Source organism: Pinus tabuliformis, chromosome X (genome assembly GCF_031772625.1).
Source record: "Pinus tabuliformis cultivar Carrire ecotype Pingquan chromosome X, CPIR1, whole genome shotgun sequence".
Taxonomy (NCBI): Eukaryota; Viridiplantae; Streptophyta; class Pinopsida; order Pinales; family Pinaceae; genus Pinus; species Pinus tabuliformis.
In genome coordinates this window covers 974,212,877-974,229,878 of record NC_142308.1, presented here as the reverse complement: position 1 = coordinate 974,229,878, position 17,002 = coordinate 974,212,877, and the positions used below count along the sequence as shown (strand labels likewise).

Genomic DNA, 17,002 nt, shown 5'->3' with positions numbered 1-17,002 from the left:
GCTGCACCTCACCGTGCTGCACCCATCATCACTACGCTGCATCTCATGATTCTCATCATGCTTCACCAATCATGACTGTACCATGTACTTGCTGCACCAAGTATCATTGCTGTCCCAAGTACTATTGTTGCACCTTGCTGCACCATGTACTTGCTGTCCCATGTGCCATTGCTGCACCATGCTTGCCACTGCTGTCCCATGTGGTATTGCTGCACCATGCTGTCACACTACTAGCATTGTTGTTCCTATGATTGCTTGCGGCACCAAGCACCATTACCTAGCTGTCCTATTTACCTTGTTCCAACAAGCACCATTGCCTAGCTGTCCCACTGTAAGTGACTGCTGCTCCTATGATTGCTTGCTGTCCCATTTGTGTTTGCAACACCATGTTTGCTGCTGTCCCATTGCTACAACAACCCAACATATCTTAAACTACCTTAATGACTAGTCAAGGTAGATGGCTGCCTCCTCATGCTGCTGTGAGCATATGGCAGCCCCTAACACTTCCACCTGGCCTATTTTGGAGTGGCCTACCACAGACCTTTGCTGCACACACACCAAGCACCTAAAATGCATGCTTCAACTCACTGTTCGAGGTCCACTCCTATGCTGCCACGTAGGCCTGGTTAGGGCATCATTACAGTCCCATATCCAGCCTTCAATTCTGCCCAGATCTACTGTTAAGGAGTGTGGTTGCCCTTTGTTAGGAGGCTGACCCTTCTTGCTGTGGTTTTGGGCAGTCTAGCCCTCTTTAACAACCTCGACCTGCCTTATATGCTTGTGGCTAGCTACAACAAGGCATCACAAGTTTGCGGTTGCCTGTTTAGGGTTTGCCTCCCCTCCACTTGGCTCTCAAACAACCCATAATTCCCTTCTCTGCTTCAGCCTCCAAGAGCAGTCCTTCGACCCTACTTCCTGCACTTCGGACCCCTGAAAAACCCTCCAAACAGTCCCTAAATTCTCACGCTGTCCATGACCTCTTTAGGACAACACCTAGGTCATGCGTAGGACTCCTTCCTTACTGCGTCTAGGTTACCCTTGGGACAGCGTGGAGAATTAGGGCATCTCTTCATGACTGCGGCTAGGTTATGCGTAGAAGCTAGGGCTAGGACTGCGGCTAGGGCAGATAGATTAGCCTCCTTTCCTCTTGTGTTTAGGGCTACTTCCTCCTAGATTTCTCTCACACTAAAACCCAAGACAAGTGGAGAGAAATCAAGAGAGAAGTGTGTGTGAAATGACTCTCAAGTCATCTCCTTTTATACTAAAATGTTGAGCACATGTGTGGGTTATTTGGTTGCTGGTCGACCTTGACGAATTGTCTTATAACACAAATAATTTCATAACTCCATGAATACTTATCGGAATCGAATGATCTTTAGATCAATCCTACACCTCTCGATGAGAGGGATCCAAGAAAAATATCAGTTTCCATAAATAAGATGACCCACATGGAGTTTGGCCCTAGTTGCCAATTTTAACAGCCCATCTAGGCCTTGAGCCCTAGCCACAAGCCCCTCCCCCTTGAACTCGCTCTCGGACCGCATTGGGAGTGAAATTTTTTTAGGGAGTGCGCTCCCTAATTTTTTTCGCTCCCTGGCTTTTCAGGAGTGATGGAGGGAGCTATTGAAGATTGGAAATAAAATTTTTTGAGTGAGGCAACCTAATGTTCAAGCCTATGGCCCTAGTGTTGATATGGAGTTCATGGTAATGTTAAATTCTTGAAGTAAACGTGACATTCTCTTTTATCTTTCATTTTCATCCTTTTACTTAAATTTTTAACATTACCATCAAATGACTCAGGATGTTTGAGAGTGGTTTCGACCTATGGGATTTCATATGGAAAAGGTAGAATTTTAGATCTCACTCAAAATCCAGCAGATTTATCCTTTTTTTCTTTTCAGGATTTCAGGATTGGGGGGATTGCATTGTTTCCATTGGATTTTGTCATGTACTAGGGTACGAAACTTGTATTTAATCAAGAGCACCAAGCCCTCTATGCGGGGGATGTTGAAGAAAGTGTAATTAGGTTCGGTCTTCATAATGACATGATATTTGTAAATGATGAAATGAAAGAAATAAAATTATTTTTGTAGGCCTTGCTGCATGGGTTTCATGAGCAAGAGGTTTATTTGATAGTGGCTCCCATTGAGAGCCTTAGGATTTATTAATAAGTCAAAGAGTCAATGTCATGTATGAAGAAGCTCTTCTTGAGCTTATGTTTAAAGTATGCAAGTCTATAGAAAAGTCTAGAAGCCCTCCAAAGACGAGCACAATCCCTCTTGAAGAAGTTGGCCTCAAAATAATAGCAAAAGAAGTCATGTCGGCTTACCTATGGAGACACACCTGTTCAGCATGACACGTCGGCTCATTTATGGAGGACAAACCACTATAAATACCCGTCTAGGGTCTGCGCAAAAGAGAAGGTACAGGAACTCAGATTCCCTACAATTCTCGGATATGTACAGGGTCTGAAATCCACATTACAGGAGTGCAAAAAACTCAGATACCTCTGCAACTTCGTAGGTGATTATAGTGAGTAATTACAGTATCAACAACTCATTCTCTGAAGTTTCGGTGGTTCAGTATTTCGGATAAGTACAGTATTTCAGATGAGTACAGTGGTACAGTGGTTCTGTGTTTTTCGGATGGGTATCACAGAGGTGATGTCTCAGCCTCCTCATAGTCCTAATGAACACTGTCTCGACATACTAAGAAGCAACTTCACAGTCTCGGTATTCTTGTGAAGAGGAGGATCTTAAAGTATCACTCTCTGGCTCGGCATACATTTAAGGTGCAATTATAATTTGGGCATAGAAGTAATCATAAAGACACAATCATGAGCATGATGAAGATCTCGGTATATATATACATATCTTAGTATAAAGGTCTCGGTGTTATGGTGAAAGTATCAATGGAGGAGCAATAATGATCTCAATGAAGGTGTTGGAATGGAGCAACTATAATGACTTTTGTGGTGCAATAATGATAACCTTGATGAAGCAGCAGTGATGATGATGATCTTAGCAGTAACAAAGAAGAGGATTGGTGTCTTGGTCTTGGAGTGGCCTAATAGGTCAAGGGTCATGGTCTTGGTATTTGTTAATTGGAATCTCTATAAGAAGAATTTTGTGCGGGTTTTCCTCTCAAAGAGTGAGAGGTTTTGGCCCTGGCAGAAAGCCAACATCTTGTGTTCTTGTCTCTTTTGTTTGGTAACTATTTGATGAACTAAGAAGACACTCTAATATTAACAAGTGAAGAATGTGCTAATAAGAAATATTAAAAGTACCTCACAAATAGTTATGATGGTGAGAGGAATCTTATTAACCTTAACTGCCCTAGATTCTTCAACATGGTATCGGAGCTAAGGTGCTAAAGTCAAAGGAAGGGCAACAAAAATAGACCTTCAAGGGTCAACATCAAAGCAATTTGAATGGATTTGTGTTTCAAAACCTACATCAATGATTGAAGGAGACAATCTACAACAAGACAATTAAGTCCTATAGTAAGACTAATTTGGATTATTAACTAAAGTTCTCAGATAGCTTACCTCAGGCTCAAATTCAAACTCCCTTCTGAAATCTTCAGATGATGATTACAGGCCTACAATTCTGTGCAAGAGTGTCTCAAAGGAGATCTTTGAAAAAGGATTTCAGTTCTTCAACTCAAGCAAGGATCTACAATAAAATCACATCAACTCGAAGATCACCTGGAGGAAGCATCAATGCATCTTCAACATGATCAAGGTGAAGATTTTATCTTCACATGTCAAGTAAGTATTTTCATTAATCAATTTGGTAAAATGACTTCATGATTGCAAGGAGATCTATAGGTTGGATGGGTCATCAAAGGTCCTTGCATGGAATAAGGAGGATTGTCATAATCCTCATAGATAAGAGAAGTCAGTGAACATATCAAGGAAAAAGGTCTCCTTTGAATTCATGGGAGGGAACTCTTAAGGTCCTCTCATCCCTATGTAGCAAGAAAGGAGACATAAAAGAGATATATGAAATGCTAGAAGATATACTCTCTGAAATGAAGTGAAGAAGGTCATATCACTTAGACCTGATTGAAGGTATCAAAGAATGAAGGAATATCTTCATAAGATCTCAATTGGGAGATCTGGGAGAGATGATAAGAAGATAATTATCATTGTTCTGAAATGCACTAACTGATAAGCAAGGTAACAAATGACAAGAAAGTTACCTCATTCAACAACTTGTGGTCTCTATGTTAGATAGAAAAAGACAAGTTGAGGGCAAAAGTGTTGAAGGTTAAAGGACTCAAACATGTGCAGAAAGGAAAGGGAAGTTTGGTCCTCAAACAAGACAAAATAGTATAGCTAAGATTCAATGCTATGGAAAGATTATGGAAAGAAGCTCATATCATCGGAAAGATGGAGGAAGTTGAAGAAAAGGGCCAAGGAAAGAGGGAGTAACAGACCTCTACTATGATTGAGATGGTATCCCTCACAAAAGGGTCCTATCATAAGTTCCTAAATCTTTTGTTATAGATATGACCATGATAATAAGATGCATTGTGGCATCATGGAAGCATTAGAAACAAGAGCTCGTGACATCACCATGGGAATCATGAAGGACAAAATCCATGGCAGTCAAACATGAAGGATATAGCTCTTGGGAACCTCATTAGACATTGCAGGAAAGGAAGAAGTCATCCGGGACAAGACTCATCATACATCAAGTAAAAAAGGAAACATTTGCCAGATGGGGATATGCAAGATCCTCAAGATTCTCTGAAGGAATCCTCATCGGAGGGTTCACTGATCTAGAGAGGAAGCAAGTGTTTCATCAGGAAATCCAACTTATGGAATTCATGAGATGATGGTATGATGACATGAGAAATGAAGCAGATCAAGGGATTGAAGATCTTTTCAATCAAGGAAGCTGCTGGAAGAAGCCTAGATGACCTAAAGTTAAAATGAGGTATGTATGCTTGTATTTAATATTATAATGTCATGTCATATGGTTGCATGTAACATGGATCATTACTTCTATCTTGAGAAGCATGATCAAGAGAAAAAGGATCTCCTCCTCTGAAAGGATGAAGGCATAAATCACACTAGATGAAATCAACATAATATGTCCTCATATGAAGTATGAGGTGGTTGACTACAATTAAGGAACTTTGATTGAAAGCTTCTGGGAATGGAATGTGTGAGGAAGGAAGAGATCGTGAAATATGCAACCATGATGAAGGTAATGAACATCCAAAGGATTAAGAAGATTTGACTAAGAAATCTCTCGGAAAGATATGTAGACTCTGATAAAAGTCTGAAAAATATGGAGACCCTTGACTATGGATATCTTTGGGATATGTGTCAACATGTATGCAGGATGCTGATACCCACAGGAAGATGTCATGATGAAGAGCCATCTTGTAAGGTATTATTTGATTTAATGTTATGTTTTGATTTCTTGAATAATATCTAGATGAGTTCATGCAGGGATACTGACACAAGAGTGGTAAGTACAAGTACAAGTAGCATTCATGTGGTGGATGGAAAGTCCTAAAAGAAACATCATGAGGAAGAAGTAGCCATATGATGAAGGTTCCAGATATGTATCAAGAAGGCCACTTTCCATGAAAAAAGGAATGACATGACGAACCAAGAAGGAAAGCGATGGATGGCTAATGTTCTACAAGGAAGAAGCACCACTGAATTTCATGACATTAAGGAAAGAAATTGATCAAGCAGTTGAAGGACCCAGAAAGAAGAAGTTGCTGATGAAAAGGAGCAGAGTTGCGGGGGAGCGCTCCCCCCCCACTCCCGCTCCCAATCTGCGCTCCGGGCGGGAGCGGGTCGGGAGCGTGCTCCCGAAATCGCTCTTGAAATGGGAGCGATTTCGGGAGCGCGCTCCCTAAAAAAAATTCGCTCCTTGCCTTTTCGGGAGCGATTTTGGAAGCGTTTTGCCTTTTTTGCTTTTTTTTTTTTGTAGTAATGTTTGAAATGCAATTTTTTTTGAAAGAAACAAAATAATTTTTGAGTGGGGCAGCTTAATGATCAAGTCTAGGCCTTAGTATTGATATGCTATTCATGGTAATGTTAAATTCTTAAAGTAAAAGTGACATTCTCCTTAATATTCATTTTCATCCTTTTACTTAAATTTTTAACATTACCATGAAATGACTCGGGATGTTTGAGAGTGGTTTTGGCCTCATTGGATTTCATATGGAGAAAGTAGAATTTTAGATTTCATTCAAAATCCAGCAGACTTATCAGTTTTTCAAGATTTCAGGATTGGGGGATTGCAATGTTTCAATTGAATATTGTCATGTATTAGGGTATGGAACTTGTATTTAATCAAGAGCACCAACCCCTCTATGTACCTTGATGTTACTGACATTGGTTGTCGAACTCCTCTATCATGACCCTCCTAAAAATGTACGCATCACTCAAACAAAATCTTGACTTGACATGCTATGCTTGTTCTATCTTATGTTAATGCTTAGAGGGTGATATTAATGACAAAGATCCCTATACAGATACAGAGGTAATGACAAAGATACCTCTGCATATTAATGCTTAGAGGGTGATATTAATGACAAAGACCCTGATTTTCCAACAAGACTAAAAAATTAGACATTTCTCGTGGTGGCAAGAGGCCCAAGCATAAGAAATAGATAATAGATTTACTTCTCTTTTCTAGTTTCTAGTAACTTTTATAACTATTGACTCTTTCATATTTATTATGATATTTTTTTAAACAATATATGACAATTTAAGTTTGAAGTTGGCAATTATAACTCATTAGTAATGAATTATGAATATGATGCTTCATGAAAGTTGAAAGTTGTTTCATTTCATTTCATTTTATAACATTTCATTTCATGTTAGATATTATTTGTTGTAATGGTTACACTTAGTTTACAAGTACGACTTTGGTGATCAATGATGATAAATGTTACATATTGAATTTTGAAAGCTTGAAACTTTATGATTGATGAATCATGAGACTCAATATGTTGTATGTTACTATGTAACTAACTTGTGGACGTGGTTGATGAAGATTATAACTTCTAGATGATTGTTGTTGTATGGTTCAATCTATTTTTGTTTTTTTTTTGTTTATGTTTTTTATATCTAATTCATTATTCTACATGTTTTTGTTGACATATATGTATCAAAATATAAAATATATATATATATAAAACGCTCCGGGATTCGCTCCCAAACCGAGAGCTTTTGAAAATGTCGCTCCCGCTCCCGTTTTCGCTCCCGCTCCCCGCTTTCGCTCCCGCTCCCAAGTAACATTGAAAAGGAGAGTCCCTAGTTAAAAGGGAGCTTTGACAAGTCCCTAATTGAGAGGGAGCTTGGGTACATTCCTTTACAGGGATGGGCATATCTTCCCTAGTTGAGAGGGAGAGATAGACACAACATTCTTGTCTTCACTTGGGAAGAAAGAATGGAGGATTGGGTAATCATCTGGCATTCGATGCTCTTTGAGGATGTGTAGGGCATCCAAGACAAGAGTAGGCAAGAGGACCGATATTCTTTGAGGGCTGGGAACCCAAGATAAGAATAGCCCTAGAAGGTCATACTCAATGAACACCCGGGTGGCTATGTACCTTGAGAGACAATGATGAAGGTGTCTATAGTCATTGGTCTCGCCAACATTGTGCTCTGATACAATGAGAGATAGAATTGTTAGTCAAGGCCTTGCTGTGGAAACAATGTTGGTTACTATGATGCTATACAGATTGGTTACCGATTCGATTCTTCTTATGAGAAATTCTTTAGATTGAGAATGACCAAGTACCATTATGAATACCTCCCTAGTTAAGAGGGAGTGTTTATAACTAGGTTCGGTCTTCATAATGACATGATCTTTGTAAATGATGAAATGAAAGAAATAAAAATATTTTTGTATGCCTTGCTGCATGGATTTCATGAGCAAGAGGTTTATTTGATAGTGGCTCCTATTGAGAGCCTTAGGATTTATTAATAAGTCAAAGAGTTAATGTCATGTATGAAGAAGCTCTTCTTGAGCCTATGTTTAAAGTATACAAGTCTATAGAAAAGTCTAGAAGCCCTCCAAAGACAAGCACAATCCCTCTTGAAGAAGTCGACATCAAAATAATAGCAAAAGAAGTCATGTCGGGCTCACCTATGGAGACACACCCGTTAAACATGACACTTGACTCATTTATGGAGGATATAAATACCCAGCTAGGGTCTGCGCAAAAGAGAAGTTACAGGAACTCGGATTCCCTGCAATTCTCAGATGTGTACAGGGTTTGAAATTTGCATTACAGAAGTGCAGCAAACTTGGATACCTCTGCAACTTCGTAGGTGATTACAGTGAGTAATTACAGGCTCAACAACTCGGATTCTCTGAAACTTCGGTGGTTCAGTATTTCAGATAAATACAATATTTCAGATGACTACAATGGTGTAATGGTTTTGTGTTTTTCGGATGGGTATCACAGAGGTGATGTCTCAGCCTCCTCACAGTCCTAATGAACACTGTCTTGACATACTAAGAAGCAACCTTACAGTCCTGGTATTCTTGTGAAGAGGAGGATCTTAAAGTATCACTTTATGTCTCGACATACATTTAAGGTGCAGTTATAATTTGGGCATAGAAGTAATCATAAAGACACAGTCATGAGCATGATGAAGATCTCGGTATATATATATATATATATATCTTAGTATAAAGGTCTCGATGTTATGGTGAAAGTCTCAATGGAGGAGCAACAATGATCTCAACAGAAGAGCAGCAATGATCTCAATGAAGGTGCTGGAATGGAGCAACTGTAATGACCTCTGTGGTGCAATAATGATAACCTCGATGAAGCAACAATGATGATGATGATCTCAACAGTGACAAAGAAGAGGATTGGTGTCTTGGTCTTGGAGTGGCCTAATAGGTCAAGGGTCATGGTCTTGGTATTTGTCAGTTGGAATCTCCATAAGAAGAATTTTGTGCGGGTTTTCCTCTCAAAGAGTGAGAGGTTTTGGCCCTGGTAGAAAGCCAACATCTTGTGTTTTTATCTCTTTTGTTTTGGTAACTATTTGATGAACTAAGAAGACACACTCTAATATTAACAAGTGAAGAATGTGCTAATAACAAAAATTAAAGGTACCTCACAAATAGTTATCATGGCAAGAAGAATCTTATTAAACATGACTGCCCTAGATTCTTCAACAGGGGAGACTCCCAATAATCAAGAGCACCTAGGGTTCTAGGGTATGGAACTTGTATTTATTCAAGAGCACCAAGGCCGTTCGATTATGTAGGAGGAGACTCCCAATAAAGCACGAGACAAAAAATTAGAAATTTCTCATGGCAAGAGGGTCAAGCAGTAGATAATAGATTTACTTGTATTTTCTAGTTTCTAGTACTTTTTTTAACTATTGGCTCTTTCATATTTATTATGGTATTTTTTGTAAACAATATGTGATAATATAAGTTTGAAGTTTGAAGTTGGCATTTATAACTCGTTGGTAATGAATTATGAATATGATGCTTCGTGAAAGTTGAAACATTTCATTTCATGTTAGATATTCTTTGTTATCGTTTGGTTACTTGGTAATGGTAATGGTTACAAGTACAAGTTACAACTTTAGTGATCAATGATGATAAATGTTATATATTGAATTTTGAAAGCTTGAAACTTTAAGATTGATGAATCATGAGACTCGATATGTTGTATGTTACTAACTTGTGGATGTGGTTGATGAAGATCATAATTTCTAGATGATTGATGTTATATGGTTCAATCCATGTTTTTGTGTTTTTTATATCTAATTCATCATTCTACTTTTGTTGACATATAGGCATCAAAATATATAAAAATATATATTATATATAAATTTGCTCCCGATTCGCTCCCGAACCAGGAGCTTTTGAAAATGTCGCTTCCCACTCCCGCTTTTGCTCCCGCTCCCAAGTAACCATGCACAGGACTAATAGGCCTTTCTGCCCCGTCTCTAGCCCTAACGCTAGCCTTCTAGGCCTAGCATTGCCCTATTTGGCCCCTCTTTGCCTCTTCTCATCTTTGATTTGGGTTATCATTGATTTTTTGCCCATATTGTGGTTGCAGCAAGATTCATGAGATTTTGAGCTAACATTGGTGGTTGCAGGTGGTCACTCCATTAGAGAAGTTTTGGGCAAATCTTCTAGTCATCTTCTAGGCCTAAAGGCCAATTGGTTTGCTTCTTCAAACCCTCATTCCCTCATTGTTTTGCTAGTGGCATTGATCATTTGCATAACAGTGCTAAAATTTTAATCTAAATGACATTAATTTAATACCTAAATCATCTAACATATTCACAAGTCACTTGCATCAATTTGGTATTCACTGTTTGACAAATTTCATAAATTTTTGATGACTGTCATAGGCACATTAAGGTCTGATCATAACATTGGCATTGGCATCTAAAAGAGCCTAATTCATTGAGAATCTTGTGTTGGCAAAGTAGTTTAGCATTTGGGTTATGTCATTTACATTTTTTTTTGCAGTCATATGCATTTCATCTTTTGCATCACAAGTGTTCTAATTGAAATTAACTTATTGCTGTCATAAAAGTTTACTATTGCTCATTTGATGTTATAAGTTACATAAAGGCTTCCAATCATGCTTAAGGCTCTATTGTGGATTGTTAGCATTGGTAACTTTGGATTTTAGAAGTTATTTGTTCATTGGTTAAGTTGTTACATTGCTAATAAGAGATTTAACACATTTGGTTTATTGTGAGTGTCATAATCCTAAAGTTCATAATTCTTGCACTAAGTAACTCACTCCTATTAGCACTTGCCTAATCCTAAGATCTAATAGCATCTTAAATGGTTAATGTTGTTTAATTGATCATTGACCTTAGGCATATTGATATCTCTTGTTCTTTCACAATAGCGTTGGAGATCTAATTGTTCTACACTAATTTGGTATTGTGATAACATTTGTCATAAGTTGAAGAAGTGCTTATTGTGTTTAGAGAGCATTACCATATAAATTACTAATCCTTTAAGCAATCTCTTATTGTCCCCACTTCATTATTACATTGTCTCTAGATAACCTTGATTAATTGTTCTAAGTGTTATCGTGGATAAGTACTCTAATTTCTTTTGTTGTCATTTATGGTTCATGGTTAAAGTAAATATCTATTGTGGATGATAATTTCATTTGGTATCTAGAGCATTTATCTTGCTTTCATTCATTGCTTGAGCAACTATCTCTTGGTTATATTTAATACATCTTTTGAGCACTATTGTAGTTGGGCACTCCGTCTTGTGTTTAAGATTGTCTTTCAGTCATTGTTGAGTACTCTTTGTCATAAGATAAATCGTAACTAAATACTTAAGATCATAAACAATCTTAACTCAAGATCACTCAAATTAATTTGCATTTGCATTCTAGGTCTAAACTTACATTAATTAACTCACCTCCAAGCATAAGCTTGGTTGATAGAAAGATAGGAACACCCTTCGCCTCTTAGCTTGTGAACGCTAGACCCTCTCTAGTGGTTAAAACTTAAAACGGTGACCTTGTAGTCGTCAGAGCCACATTTAATACATATTTTGAGCACTATTGTAATTGGGCACTCCATCTTGTGTTTAAGATTGTCTTTCATTCATTGTTGAGTACTCTTTGTCATAAGATAAATCGTAACTAAGTACTTAAGATCATAAACAATCTTAACTCAAGATCACTCAAATTAATTTGCATTTGCATTCTAGGCCTAGACTTGCATTAATTAACTCACCTCCAAGCATAAGCTTGGTTGATAGAAAGATAGGAACACCCTTCATCTCTTAGCTTGCGAACGCTAGACCCTCTCTAGTGGTTAAAACGGTGACCTTGTAGTCGTCAGAGCCACAGTCTCTGCAGTGCTAGAGGCATTGGGTATGTTAGATTTCAAGGGGAGGTATCGTTAACCAAGCCTTTGCTTGCTTCACCTTGACTTCTCTCTACAACCTACTTTTGAGACTAGCCTCAAAATAGATAAGGATTAAGGGATACACTTAGCTAGGCATATAATTAAAATTAACCAAGATTTCTTGCATCACACCTAGATTGTAAGACTTGCACTTCATTAAGGATAGCAAAGCATCTAAGCAACGGTTGTTCATTTGATCACCTGGTATTTAATCGATCTAAAGCAAGTAGTTGACTCCATAAGGCATTGGTCTCATAAATAATTCAATCTAATCTATTAACTTGCTAAAGTCAACCAAGTGGCTAGGCCATTCAATCGCGTCTCCTGGACTTGTTGGTTTCCAACAAGTCTTGCATTTTCATAATCCATAGTGACTACCCCCGATGGCTTGCTGCTGAGAGACAACTAGAACAGAGAGGTTGGGAATCGAAGTGACAACCCCCGACCTGAGTTATTGTCGCACAATGTTTGTACAATCTGAGCGACAACAAGACCCATGGTATTCTGATAACTCAACACCCTTTGGAAAAGTGATTTATTCTTGTGGTTGGCTAGAGAGCATCTTGTGGAAGAGAAGGTCGAGTAGGCCTCAGAGTTGTCGAGGGCTGAGAGGGCTTGTGGAAGGGGGTCAACATGAGAGCATCTCGTGGAGGAGAAGGCTGAGTAGGCCTTAGACCTATGAGGGCTGAGAGGGCCTATGGTAGGTTAGCAAGAGAGCATCTTGTGGAGGAAAACACCGAGTAGGCCTTAGACTTGAGAGGGCTGAGAGGGCTTGAGGAGGCACGAGTGGGCCTGTGGAAAGTGGTTGGCAAGAGAGCATCTTGTGGAGGAGAAGGCTAAGTAGGCCTCAGACCCGAGAAGGCCGAGAGGGCTTGTGGCGGGCCAAGAGGCTCTAGTTGATTGAAGAAGATTGAGGAGGAATTGTTGGGGGAGATTTCCGGAGAAATTCAAGGGAAGCCAAGTGGGAAGAGAAGGACTGAGCTGAGGGGCCGATTTGTTCTGGAGGTTGAGTTGTTTCCTTGGGTCGATTTGACAGGTGCACAGGCTGTATGATTGCCAGACAGGCTGTGAGCAGGGAGAGAGGACCGAGAGTACTCCAAGGAGGCCGAGTTTTTCTTGGGGACAATTCCAGTTCAGCACTTGAGTTTCCTGGCAGCCATAATCTCTAGGAGGCCAAGTTGCAGGTTCCCCTTCAGCTGTTATTTCTTAAGTAATTTTCTGTGGGTCAAAACAAAGGTTTTTCTAAGTTTTCCAGTGCGATTTGGTATTTTACTGAGCATTGTAAAAGGGCCATTTTCCCTGGTATGGGAGCCTTAGATTCTTGTTGGACTAATAAGAATTCTGTTTTTGGGGATGAATTTTTGTGTTACTGTGCATGATCTGATTGATGGTTTTATAAGTTCCAGTGTTAAGTTTGTTTCTGGTTAAACACATCAGCGTATTTCAGTTCATTAGCTGTGTAAGGTTAATAGAAAGTTGTTACCAAATCTGGTGTGTGCGCTCATTGAGTCTAATGCCCAAAATTCTAACATTGATAAATTTATCCTTATTATCCTAAGGAGTTGTAGGTGGTTTCTGGAATTAATTAGCCAAAATGCAAGATGTGAGGCTGCCAAATATACATATTTCATGTTTTGGCCAATTATCCTTCGAGAAACCACCTGCAACTCCTTAGAAGTAGGAACCATTCATGGCTCCTCTGTTCTACAGAGAGCTAGAATTGGCTCCAGAGATGTGTGCTATTTATATTTCCTGCAAAAAGTTTCCCCCTTTTTATGTGTAGGTGATGGAGAAGTATATATGTGATCACTTGCTGCTTATTATAGAAGGATAGACCCCCTTTAAAGGGTATGGCGTGACCCCTATGAACCAGTCTAAGTCCAGCTGTATGTCACTTGCAATCTAAGAGTAGAAAAAATATTGGTTCCATTACCTGTAGGTCATAGTTAATTTAGCACAGTTGAGATTGAGATCTGTTACCATACAACTCACTTTAAGCTGAGAAGCCAGCTCGGTACCCTTTTAGATATCTAGGTTCTGTCCTTTTGATAGATGCGTCGGTAGCTGAATAAATATTCCTGGATGTTTTTGAAGAGGTAAACTCAATTTTCTTGGAGCAGTCCCAAGTTCCAACTCCTCACTTTAGAGTTTAGATACAGGGGTCTACCATACCCATTCTCATACCATGATGCTATTTCAGTCCAAACTAATAATTTTTGGTTAAAAAAGTGATTTTTGTTGGTCTATTATGCTTTTTCTGGTTACTGTGAAACTGGGTCCAGATTCACAAAAGTCAAAGGGTGGAAAAATGTCTAGTGGTTCCAGAAAGAATCTACAAGTTGAGGTAGTCTTAAGGAATTTTTTCATGGCCTCATCAGGTGTTTCATTAGACTTGCATTCTCTTTTATGGCTTAGGATCAGACCATCTTGACACGTACTGGTGGTTAATCTTGAGATATGACAATTAGGGATAGACTTTGAACAGGAATAGAAGATAAGGGAACAAGAAAGAATTTGAATCCAGGAAGAGCTCCTCATGTAACAGCAGTAGTATCTCTCTTTCTGTGGTTTTGAAATTGACTTATTGAGTAGCTGAGGACTTTTTACATAAACTTTCATTTGTATAGGACTGGTGATTTTCCTCGCTGGGGGGCCATTTTCAGGGGCAGTAATTTGACTTTTATAGTAAAATTGATGAGGTTTTGGGTCTCATAGGCAATGGAGTTTGCAAGAATTCTTAGTTAACAAATTTGTAGCATTACTTAAGCTGCATCTTCAGAGAGGTGAGTGTCACTAACTCTAATGACCCAAACACTTCTTTTTCTCATGCAAATTATCTATCTAATTATCATTTATCCATGGTATTTTTTTTGGATGTGTTCAATTCTATTACATTAAAGGTTGAAGCTGGCAGAAAGAATGTATCATTGTATTCCATTTTGATAGTGACATTCATGCAATAATTGGCATCTTTATCTGTCTGAATTCTTTGGCAGGAAAAATACACAGGAGCATTTTCTCGCTTCTCTGATCGTCAAACTGTCTTTTCATCTGTATATCCTAAGGTTCAGCGAGGAGCCTTCAAGTTTACATCTAAAGATCCACAAGAAATAGAAAGTGTAGTAGATGGCAATGGCAAAGGAAAATTGATGAAGGATGAGAAGATCTCTGCCATGATTCAATCTAATAGGCCAGAATCTCCAAGAAACAACACTGGTTTCTCTCAAGGTAAAACAATTTTGGACTGTCATGAATTTCACCAGTTAAAGGCTAGGAGGCCATCTGCTGAAACAGGATCAACTTTACAGAGGTGTCTGGTGTCATCTCGTGAAAGAGAAGCTGAATTAGATTATGTTGACCACGTAAAGTTGAAAATATCTGAAGCGGATGGACACACATCAAGTTGTGTAAAGAGAACATGGTGTACTCATAAAAAGCATGCACCAACCAACGCAGCTAATGCCAACACTGCAGCTATAATAAATGAATCTAATGCAGGCAAGGATTGTAGGCCAAAGATGTGGCTGCAGCGGTGGAAGCACTCCACTGGGCAGACAGATTTGGTAAGTGAGCCATTGTTAGGAGAGAACTTGGACTGCAACTGTTTCGTTCGACATTAATACTTCCTCTCTTGGGTCACTGACTATATCTTGTACTAATGAATGGTCAGGTGACTGTAGAAAAACTGAGTGTACATTGGACAAAAGAAAGTAGAAGACTAGACTGTGGCTGCTTTTTAGAGTCTAGTTCACAGAAGGGTTTCCAGTTTAGGAGACAATATTTAACTTCAAGTGCTTCTGCACTGGCAATTATGGGGACAAGAGTTAAAGATATGTCTGCAGCACAACCACATAGAAAAGATATATTTCCAGTTAGGGCGTCAACTCGGCATGCGCATGCAGATGCAAAAGTAATGGAAGAAATTGGAGATGACTTAGAACTTAACCCCAAAAAGAAGACATTCGAGCAGAAAACAGCTGGACACAAATATATACATGTTTGACAGTTCAAGAATGAATCTCCAGCATCCACAAATCCAATTCTTCTCTCATTTTAGAGCAAAATGCATGCTTCTCTCTTCGGCTTGTCCTACTTTCTTCTCTGCGCATCGGGTCAAGGTGCATAATAGCGTTCAAAAAAGGACATGAGCTGTTCACCATTGTGACATTCAGGAGCATGATGCTGGAATGTAATATTGGAATTCTACCGGAACTATGTCGAAATAGTGTGCTTTTGATGTAATTTGTTGGATAAAAAATTAGCTTTGTGTTGTATAAAGAAACTGACAAATCATGCATTTATATGAAATCCAATGCTAAGGCTTATGGCTTTATTATTACCATGTAATAATCGCCTTTATTTGATATATTCTATCCCTCTTTTATTTTTCTCAAGTTGCAAATATATTGGCCCATCTATTCCATTTTAGCATTAAGAAAATTATGTCTTAGCTGAATTGCATCTTATTTGGATTGAATTCTAATTCCTTTTTCCTATGTTGTTTTGTTGATTTAATATGTAGGAATCTGCAGGACCTGATAGCTACTTAATAATGATAGCAAAACTATCTTATAGTCTCATTAATATTTTATCTGGGTTACTGTGTTGAAAATTGTATCCATTCATGAAGACTATCTATTCAGAATAGGAAGAACATTAAGAACGAAAAATTAGAAGCAATGTAAAGTTTCGGAGTGCTCTTCCCTTTCAACTTTTTGGTAACTATGTTCAAACAAAAAATTCAGTATCCGTACTTATACTTCTAACTTCCATGTGATAACTGTTCCGGGCATGTTAACTGTAGGTTACTTGGGTATGGTCTTTTACTACATAGTGAAATGCGAGGGTGCTGCTAGAAGATCAAGGTTTTTCTTATCTAAAAATTCTATAACCCTTTAAGAGGAAACATGGGCTTTACAGTCTATTGTCTGTATCCATAAACAGTGATGGATATTTGCGGGATTAAGCATGATCAAAATGAATGGAAAGATCAATTATCTAGCAGAAGTGAGACTAAGATCAAGGGACTGCTTTTTCTGTTTGCAGCCATAATGTAACTTGAACCATGACATGTGATCAGGTACTTGTTACCCATCATTC

At 38.6% G+C, this 17,002-nt stretch overlaps 1 protein-coding gene across 2 annotated transcripts in view; it reads left to right on the top strand.

The window, feature by feature from the left end:
- The window catches only part of LOC149142985 (uncharacterized), a 39,905-nt gene extending 24,140 nt beyond the window's left edge, over positions 1-15,765 (top strand). Inside the window, exon 4 of one of the 2 annotated variants that reach the window (XR_016264949.1) lies at positions 14,899-15,048. Coding sequence is in view for 1 of the 2 variants with exons in the window: in XM_089449944.1 (XP_089306070.1) it covers positions 14,899-15,522 (624 nt within the window). In the remaining variant the exon portion in view is untranslated. Of the gene's footprint in view, positions 1-14,898 lie in introns of both variants that reach the window. The other variant, XM_089449944.1, reaches the window with a different exon arrangement.
- The last annotated feature ends 1,237 nt before the right edge of the window (positions 15,766-17,002 follow it).